The 10,392-nt window shown below is 42.9% G+C and overlaps 1 protein-coding gene across 1 annotated transcript in view; it reads right to left on the bottom strand.

The window, feature by feature from the left end:
* LOC144511122 (sodium channel protein type 9 subunit alpha-like) overlaps positions 1 to 8,655 on the bottom strand; it is a 92,841-nt gene extending 84,186 nt beyond the window's left edge. The window contains exons 1-4 of the mRNA XM_078241143.1: positions 8,545 to 8,655; positions 7,195 to 7,380; positions 1,326 to 1,509; positions 212 to 381 (exon numbers count right to left, since the gene is read on the bottom strand). Of these exons, the coding sequence (XP_078097269.1) occupies positions 212 to 381; positions 1,326 to 1,509; positions 7,195 to 7,380; positions 8,545 to 8,655 (651 nt within the window). The remainder of the gene's footprint in view (positions 1 to 211; positions 382 to 1,325; positions 1,510 to 7,194; positions 7,381 to 8,544) is intronic.
* Positions 8,656 to 10,392: the final 1,737 nt, after the last annotated feature.

Raw genomic sequence — 10,392 nt, forward strand, 5'->3', positions numbered from 1 at the left:
GTTATATTATATCTTAATTATTTAATTCGTTGTTCATTCTTTATCAAATAAAATTACTCAATGGTTCAAACTTAGCACGCCAGTGGTGGGTGCTAATGTGCTGGTCTACTGCTTTTAAATTTATTTTAAAATGCTAATAATTTCTTAAGAATATTACACTAAGAAACAATAGGTTCAACACAATCTGAAACCATACATTATGTATTCTTACCAGAAAGTTTCCAGCTATATATGTTAGCAGGAACAGTGGGAGACAAAAGTACATCTTTGAGCAGCGCATACAGTCATACAATGGTTCTATCCATTCCCCACATAAAATTCGAAACACCATTATAAAGGAATTGTAAAAGCCTCTGAAATTCCATCTTGGTATTCTGTTGCCTTCAAATGCCGCCTACAATAGAACATAATTTCAAATGAAAAACATGGGATAACATAAAACAAAGCAGATGATTATTGCAAAGTATAATGGAATACTCATTCCATGAGTGAGAAAGATTTCCTACATATTTTATGTTGAAGCCACAAAATGAGTTACAAACTATTTTATCACCTATGGAAAACACACAGCTATTAATATTTTCTATTCTGTTAATAATTGCTATCAATCAAAGAATAATTCTTGGTAATATTAGTGGACTTCAATGTTAGTAAAACGAAGGAAGTAGTCATCGACTCCAGGAAGCGTAGTGGAGGACATCTACTTGTCTACATCAACAGTGATGAAGTGGAAAGGTTGAGATGGTCTCGGTGTCTGGATCACCAACAACCTATTCTGGTCACCCATGCCGACGCTATAGTTAAGAAAGCCCACCAATGCCTCTACTTTCTCAGGAGGCTAAGGAAACTATGGGCGGAATTTTACCAGCATGGCCACCCGAGGTTCATACGACCCCGCCCGAGACCAACGGAGAATACCGTTCTCTGAGCCTCGCCCACCCCTGGAGTCGGGGCGGAGGTGCCGGTAAAATTCCGGTCTCCGGCTCTCACCAACTTTTCCAGATACATCATAGAAAGCATCATTCTCTACACCCTAGCTATCACTGTAACACTACATCTGCACACTCTACTTTCCTTCTCTAGGTATGGTGTGCTTTGTCTGTATAATGCTCAAGAAACAATACTTTTCACTGTACACTAATACATGTGACAATAATAAATCAAATAAAAAAATCAAATAAACATAAATCTGTTTTATGTAACATCCCTCAACCCTTTATTTTGCTGGAGATGTTGGCTGGTATTCTTTGGCTGTTCATGTCTCGCTGTTGCTGCCAGAATCAGAACAATCACTGAGTTTAACAACCAACCAAAACAAGTAAAACTTTGTGAAATACTTACCTTATTTTCATAATCATGGCCAACAAGTTGCATTCCTATTACAGTGAATATATAAATCACAATGATGACTATAAGTGTCAGATTCCCCATCTCTTTCAATGATTTGAATATGATGTTGATCAATGTGTTTAGTGTTTTCCAGTTCTTTGCTAGTTTGAAGACTCTAAGCTGTATTAAAATAAAGCAAAATGATTTAGAATAGTTAGAATTTTAAGATGGCTCACAGTGTAATAAGGATAAAAATGTTTGATACAATTAGAATTTATTTTAATTAATCTGATTCTGTTAATTAAACAGTACCCTTTAGGATTTTCACAGCTTCCGATGAACAATTGTGTGACCTGAAAACTTGCTGAGGGTATGCCATGCATGTTATATGACAGTGCTAAATGCAACACAAATGACATCCCCATTCAGAAGCAACATCTTGGTGAGGGTAGTATTGGCAAGTAATGACAAAGAACTGAAAGAGAGCAAACATGCCTACATGTTTAATCTGCCTTGAAGAAAATAGAGCTGGCCATCATGGGAAAGATCGTTGCTGAGACCATAATTACTGGCGAGGCTGAAGGGGGATTCATGGTGAGGCTATCTGCATGCTTAAACTTCCTTCTATCTTCACACTTCACCATCCCACAGCTGCTGTCGATGTGTATGCCTGCAATAATGACCTTCTCCTCTCCCCTCACCACAACCCAATCATTCGTCCTTTTTCATTTTGGATACCCAAGAACTGGAGTCTTTGCAGCAATGGAGGAAGAGGATGACAATAGTATTTCAGAGAATAGGATAGAGGAGGGATTGTGGTAAGAAGACTGGCACAAATCCACTCATCTGACGAAGGGGCATCGCTCTGAAAGCTAGTGGCTTTTGCTACCAAATAAACCTGTTGGACTTTAACCTTGTGTTGTGAGCCTTCTTACTGTGTTTACCCCAGTCCAATGCCGGCATCTCCACATCACAAATGCATGGAGCCAGGGTGGAGAGAAAGGATAGTACAGATGCCAGCTTGCTGGAGCTTAATGTTGCACATTAGTTGTGCTGTCAAGGGAAACAAATACGGACTTTGATACACAAGAAGGCTGGTGGGTTTAAACACCTTGCTGGAAACACTGCCCTCAATGTCAAAGGGTATGGAGCAGCTGGCACCAGGTTGGCATTTTCCAACCTGGAATGGGTCATATCCATCAGCACAACTATGGGACCCAAAATACTGCAACACCTGACAGCATATGTCTCAACCTCTATTGCAGTACCAGCTGTTTTCATTAAAAGTCTGAGTGCTCCAGTGAAAGTTCAGACTTCTGTAATGAGTGGTCAGATGATTACCACCATGGCTGTGGATACATGTGGCAAAAGATGCTTCCAAGTCACAGCACTCAAATAATGTGGCCTTCGACAGATTACTCCGATTGTTGAGGGAGAATTGCAATGACTCCATGGAGTAAGAACCTGCTGTTTTCTCTCAGGAGGACAGCAGGCATGTTCCACCCTTGCCGATCCACCAGTGTCCTTGGGCTGCAGCAGTCTGGATGTCCAGGCTGCTGCAGCCCAAGCTGTAACAGCGCAATGTCAATTCAGCACTTTTAACCCACAGCTGCTCAAGGTCACCCTCCAAGGCCATCTACAGTCTTCTTAAGATGACACTCAGCAACTTTCTACCAACCTTGCTGCAGCCACTGAGGTAGCACCTTGTAGCGGTACAAGAGGCAAATGCACGTGGAAGAGTTTCTATTGGAACACAGCAAGGATGATTAGTTTATTTGTGTCTGCATTATATCATGATTTAATTTATAAATTTGGATTAGAATATGCATTTTGGTTTGGCTTTTATTTTTGTGGGAAAGAAAATAATGTGATGGAGAATGAAGGGGCACAGATTTAAAGTGCAAAATAAGTAAAAGTGGCATGAAGAAAAACGTTCTCACGCAATGAGTGTTAGGGTCTGGAATGTTGTTTCTTGAGTGTGGTGTGGAGGCAGGTTCAATTGAAGCATTCCCTATGGTGGAAGAATCCAGAACTACCTACCTATATCGTGCAGGTAAACTTTTGCCCGTTTTATGATTGGATGGGCTGACAGCCATTCAGGTGCACAGTGCACATGTGCAAAAAACAAAGACACAAGGGCATGGGGCAGGAGGAGACTCCACAGCTTTCTCCCAGCTGAGTAACAACTTTTTCACACAGAGAGTGGTACGTATGTGGAATGAGCTGTCAGAGGTGGTGGTAGAGGCGGGTACAATTAGAACAGTTAAAAGACATTTGGACAGGTACATGGGTAGGAAATGTTTAGAGGGATATGGGCCAAACAAAGCAAATGGGACTAGTTCAGTTTAGGAAACCTGGTTGGCATGGACGAGTTGAGCTGAAGAGTTTGTTTCCATGCTGTCTATCTCTATGACACTATAACCTTTGCCCAAGAAATATGGGACAAATGGCATCCTGGGGATTGAACAAGATTTTACCATTGTGCTGCGCCTGTTTTCGGGCGAAAACTTGGTAAAGTCGGGCATGAGGCGAGTAGCGCGATCCGCGCCTGCCTCTGCGCTGGTTCCCCCTTTACCAAGGCCCGAAAATGGCCACGATTGGGACCGCGCCCGAAACAGGCTTGACGTCCATTTAAATGCATTTGAATGCATTTAAATTGACTTAATGGGCTGCACATCCAACTTTACCAGCACTTCCCCTTTACACCGTGTTCGCCTATCCAGAATCGGCGCGCAACAGACATGCTCCATATAAGTTCAATTCGGGCACTCTAGTTAGTGAGGGGTAAGTGTCGAGCGTCCAATGGCTCTCTGCTTGAGATTGGTGGGGGGGAGGTGGTGGGGGAAGGTGGGTCCGCTGCCACTCTGCTTGAGGTCGGTGGGGGAGGGAGGAAGAGGGGCTCCACTGCCACTCTGCCTGAGATCAGTGGGGTGAAGGGGATCTGCTGACACTTTGCCTGAGATCAGTGGAGGGGAAGGGGGGTCCGCTGCCACTCTGCCTGAGATCAGTGGGGGGGAAGGGGGGTCCGCTGCCACTCTGCCTGAGATCAGTGGGGGGGAAGGGGGTCTGCTGCCGCATTGCCTGAGATTATTGGGGGGGGCGGGTAAGGGGGGGAAGGGGGGGGTCCGCTGCCACTCTGACTGTATCGGTGGGGGGGGGAAGGGGGAGAGGGGTTCGTGATCGGTCTGGGTGGTAGAGGGGATGGGGGGGATAAGAGGATAAGGGGTCGAGTAATGTTGTGGGGGTGGGGCAATGTCTGTGGGAGCCAGGGGGAGGCATTATCTGGTCCAGGAGGGATGTGGCAGGGGAACAGCTTTCTATCATTTTTTTTCTGTGCATGCCCAGTTGGAGGTGCTGATCGGAGCTGCAGGATTTCGGGCGCGTTAAGCCCCGCCCACAGGCTTGTGCAGTGTGATTCGGACGCGCTCGTATTTTTGCAGGCAGAGTGCATATGGGGGCGCCTCAGAATGGGTCTAAAAGTCGGGTCTGAAACACTCCCAGTTTCAAGTCTGTCCAGCACTGAAAATCAAAATGGTAAAATATGGCTCAAAAGGTGAAATTACAAGGCAGTCCCATAAAAGTCCAGATGGTTGGTCATCTTGTTGGGTCTATTGGTCCTGTAAGCAGTCCACCTTGTGTGTGGTCTCCTCAGAGACACTAAAGCTCCCTGAGGTTCCCCAATCTGCTGCTGCTTCTCCTCATTGGCTCCTCTTCCACTAACCAGAATAGAGAGACCTGAATGAATCCCATCTTCTGCAATGTACAATCCCCTCTCTCTGAGATTGTAACATATAATTTAAAACACAGAAACAGAACACTTGGTACAACAGTGGTGGTACTTAAGCTCCACATGAGACTTTGCTTACCATCCTTCATCTAACTCTTCCAGTATAACCTTCTGCCCCTTTCTCCCTTATTTACTTATCTATCTTCCCATTCAAGGTATCCATGCTTGTCACCTCAATTGCTGTTTGTCAAAACACATTTCAAATTTCAACAATTCTCTGTATAAAGATGTTTCTCCTGAATTCTTTATTGCATTAGCATTAATGACTATCGTATACTTATGGCCCCTAGTTTTGAAGTCAAAATATTTCCTGTATGTCACCTGACCAAATCTTTTAATTATTTGAAAGATTGTTCCCCTCAGCCTTCATTTTTGTTTTACAGAGAGCACCCCAGTTTATCAGTCCCTCATGATAGGTATTACCCATTTAGTTCTGGTTTCATCCTTGTAATTCTTTTTGCTATTACTGTTCTCCTCCCATTGGGCAGAATGAGTTGAAATGGCTTGATTCTTTTCTTCTTCCCAACTAATTTCAGAAACTGACTGAAATTTCTCACCAAGTTCCTTCAGAATTTATTAGCTACAGCACACTGTGTGAAAATAAAAGGTCAACCAGAAATTATCATGGAAAAGCAAAAATATATTTGTTTTATCCAGATGCTATTAATATCGTGGTTGTAACTTTACAGGTCAGGCGTCTGTCCAATGTAAATTAAACGGTTGGAGAGGATGAATGTTTTAAGGAGATTTTCCAAATAGAATTTAAATTATGCATGGTTTTCTCTCTGCCAAGTACTTAACATGAAATGCCTTTTTCGGGTCATGTTGTCTGACTATTTTTTGAAAATCAAAGCTACAATGTTATTGTAATATGGTTAACCTTGCTTTTCTAACTTTGAGTTGTTTTCCCTCATCTTATTTACTGAAGTGCTAGCGATATAAAGACCAAAGTGAACTAAAAATAGAAGCTGATATAAAAAGCAGAAAATAATGGGATATACAGCAAGTTCATCGACAAATGAAAGGAAAAAGAAACAAATGTTTTCATGGTGATTCTGAGGCTTGCCTGTCTTGTCAGCTTGGATCTGTAATGTCTCACTGGTTGAGACTTTGAATTGGACTTTGATTGGATTGGATTGGATATGGCTAAAAAAAATATGTATGCTCCTGATGCCAGAACTCTGGAGAGTTTGGGCAAGTATGTTTCCCATGATTTCCCATTCACATTCTACTCTTCTAATTCCTGACAAGTCAACATCTTTACATACAGTTTGCTAAAATATTGGCTCTGTCTGCATCTCCTGTGATTGGCATACTACAGGAATATAGTAACCATCTTACAACTGAATACAATACTTCAGCTTCTCCTGTTCCCATAAAAATAATTTAAAACTTACTATTCTTGGCCTTTGGTTGCATTGCCAGACAAGCTGGTCAGATCATAAACTGCACTCGTTCCAACCACTTGTCTCTGGTATATGTCATTGCATAATTAAAGGGAATGGGATTGGCAGAGTCTCTGCAAATCTGGAATCACTGCTTTCCAACCTTCAGCTGAGGTCTGAATACTATTGGCAGAGTATGTCTGAACCAACCACCTTACCATCCAGCTAGGTTCAGTATATTTGGCCTTCTTAACAACCCACAAAAGATCCACTCCTATGTCTATTGGATTTAAATACAGATAGTGACGAAGGCCTCAAACAGCCATTGGGATGAACCAGGTGAACCAGGGACTGGATTTAGAGATTTCGCTGTTTACCCTGAATAATGGGCATCTGGTGAGGTTTGACGGCTCATGTGACCGAAGTGAAAGCCAGCGCGTTCAGGAGGGGAGAGGAAAAAATGGTTTCCTGTGTAAAGTTTTATCAACAAGATCTAGGTTGCATGGAGCCTATCAATATAAATGCATTGATATATACCATGAAACTAACAATAATTACCTAACCAAACAGAGAGATTAGAAATATATGATTAACTTATATTCACAGATGAATGTTAAAGCATTTTCAATACACTAGCTATTGTAGCAGAACAAATGAATGAACTTTTGATGGAGACAAATGGAAAGTACTTACCATTCTCAGAGATCGTATCATGGAAAGTTTAAGTGTCGGAATATTTATTGTGGAAAGTACCCATTCTAAGCAAGTCAGCAGAACAATAATAAAATCAAATGCATTCCATCCATTTCTCACATAGGGCATAGGATTTAGTGCAGTCACCTTCAAAATAGCTTCTATTATAAAAATAATTGATAAAACCTGTATTAAACGAGAAACAATTATTGAGAATGAGTAACAAATCTAAAAATAAGAGCTTTAATGGAGGATTAAACTTTTAATCAAGCTTTACTAAATAGAGACTCAGAATAAATGCTGTGTCTGATTTATGTTGATACCAAATTCCTGCCTCCACTAGTTTAGTAAAAGTTTGTTAAGATAGGTACATTGCTCCCAATTGTTTTCAGAAATTCTTATGCTCTTTATTATATTTCCAACTTATAATATTTCATTGAATTGTCCAATTATAATATCCTGGTGTATATGTAACTAAATATGTGGGCTAGAAATTGATCCAGGCTGTATTTTGACCAGAGGTTTTGTGTTTTCTGACCATCCTGTACCCGTTATGGTGGAGGTAGACGGCAGGCAGGTTTGGTGCAAGGCTGTAAATATTCCACATTTACTCAACTGCAGTGCTGGTCTGAGCAGGATTCAGGCTGCTGGCTTCCTGTTAACACATGGTGCAGCCTCTGTGCTCTAATTCTTTAAGACAGTCAGTCCCACTTATAGAGAAGGGCACGGCAGAGGGAGGGCTTTTAAACTAATAGAATCAATGCTGGGACCCTTATCTATGGAGGTAAAGAGGAGGAGCAATGTCACGGTTTTGCAGGGGAGGAAGGCTCACAAGGACGATCCTCAGAAGGGATTGAGAGCAAATCACCAGGGAGATCAGTTCTCAGAGATTGGACCCAAGAAGCAGGCAGAGGTACCACAATTAGTTGAATGACCCCACTCCGGTGCTTCAGTCAGTGAATGCACCTTCCCTGACATTTCCTACTCACCACGTCACCAAACTCTCACATTGTTCAACACATCTCATCCCAGTGACTCACCCATTAGCAGTCTATGGCACTGAGGACTCACTCTTAACACCTAGAAACTCCATCTCACTCTCACAGCCACTCCAATGATACCAGCCTCATATTCAGCTCCGGTTGCCTCCACATACTCCAGCTGTGACAAGTACACCACCCAAACACACTGTAACATAATAACTGACATTCTTCTCTCTATCTGTCAGGGCAAGGTGACACACAATAGAAGAGAGGTGAGCAGAAATGGTGAGGTCAAGGACACCTACATCTCCTGACTCCTATCGAGGAGATGGTTCATCTCAATGACAAAGCCCATGGTATCACTGACAACAATAAGGCTGACAGTATATTTCATATGTTTCTTCTCAACTTGCTGCTCATTGCTATCGTCATGCTTGATGTGCAAGCTGCAGATGGTGTGCTTTTGGACATCTTGCATTCCACCCCAGTCCCTCTCACTCGCATCAATAGTCTTCTTTCTGAATTCCTACTTTCAGACACCCAAGATTTGCGCCACTTGCTCAGTCATAGCAACCCCAGGAGAAAGGGAGAGAGAGAGAGAAAGCAACATCATTATGCGAATGCAGAGAACTCATCACTTCATCTGATACTCTGATAGGGGCTGCCTCACAGTGCCAGGGACCCAGGTTCAATTCCCGGCTTGGGCCACTGTCTGTGTGGAGTTTGCACATTCTCCCCGTATCTTCGTGGGTTTCCTCCGGGTGCTCTGGTTTCTTCCCATTGCCCAAAGATGTGCGAGTTAGGTGGATTGGCCATGCTAGATTTCCCTGTAGTGTCAGGGGAACTAGCTAGGGACTGCATGGGGGTTATGGGGATAGGGCCTGAGTGAGATTGTGGTTGGTGCAGACTCGATGAGCTGAATAGCCTCCTTCCACATTGTAGGATTCTATGATTCTACTCACAGCCACCACCTCAGATAGTGTCCCTGCAGGTATATTAGACATAACTATAGAATCGGGATCGGCATGTCATGTGGCACGAGTGATAACTGGGCTACAACCTGGCCAGAAGTAAAGGTAGTTTGTGTGCTAGCTCATCGGAGGGTGAGGTTGCAGACAAGTTCTGCATACAGGCGACTCAGCTGAGAACCTCATTGGGGAGGGACAGGAGAGAATTGATATTGATACCTACCAAGATGCTTAGTGCATTGGCTGGCCTGCATTGTCATGGAGCAGGGAGGAATCCAGCTCCAACCTGGCTGAGGGCACTGTGCAGAGCTTCCCCCTACCACAGTTTCTGTTCAATCTTCCTGTTATGCCACTAACCTAGATATACTGCTACTACTGCCCCCATATTTGTTGCAACATTTGCGTGGACAGGTCACCCACTCCACTGTGAGGAGGCAGCAATAGTCTGCCGAATCCAGCGTGACTCAAAACACCTTAAAAAGCACACCACTGTACTTTCAGAGACTTTGCAACAACACAAGTTGTTCTAGATGACCCTACCTGCAGTTTGCATGTCTATCCCTTTAAATAATGCGATAGCCAGGCCCCTCTTGCAGCTGAATGCATGTTCTTTGATGAGTGACAAGCGAGAACATTGAATGGGTCAACAGGGTTCAAGCTCGAAAATAATGTCAAATCAGCAGTGTTGAGTGACGTGGTGACAGCACCAATTCAAAGGTTTCAGTTAGAGGCGAATGCCCTTGCCAGTGTGGAGTACTGTCCGGGCCATGCTAGAAAGCAGCTAGAGGCACAGCACATCTCACCCAGAGGGCCTCCAGCTTCTTTTTTACCATCTGCAGTGGCACTACACATCCAAATTGAGCCCTGGGCATTTAAAAACTGAACTTGGAGTTTTTCCAGTGTAATTTCTCCCTGATAAAATACATTTGCACTACTTTAGTACTTGTTGACCTAAAATATTTTGTATTGTGAATCCTCATCCAAAATTAATTGGCTGGATCTTGTTGGACAAATAACAGTGTATTTTTTTTAAATAAGTGTGTTAAAGATGCTCTCATTAATGAACAAATTGGACAGCTAATTCATGGGATTAAGAAATATAATGTGATTTGCCAAAACCTGCCAATCAATTTACGATGTTTCACATGAATGGCATCTTTTATTTGTCATTTATATTAATGATTTGGATGAGAATATAAGGGGCATGGTTAGTAAGTTTGCAGATGACACCAAGATTGGTGGCATGG

Source organism: Mustelus asterias, chromosome 1 (genome assembly GCF_964213995.1).
Source record: "Mustelus asterias chromosome 1, sMusAst1.hap1.1, whole genome shotgun sequence".
Taxonomy (NCBI): Eukaryota; Metazoa; Chordata; class Chondrichthyes; order Carcharhiniformes; family Triakidae; genus Mustelus; species Mustelus asterias.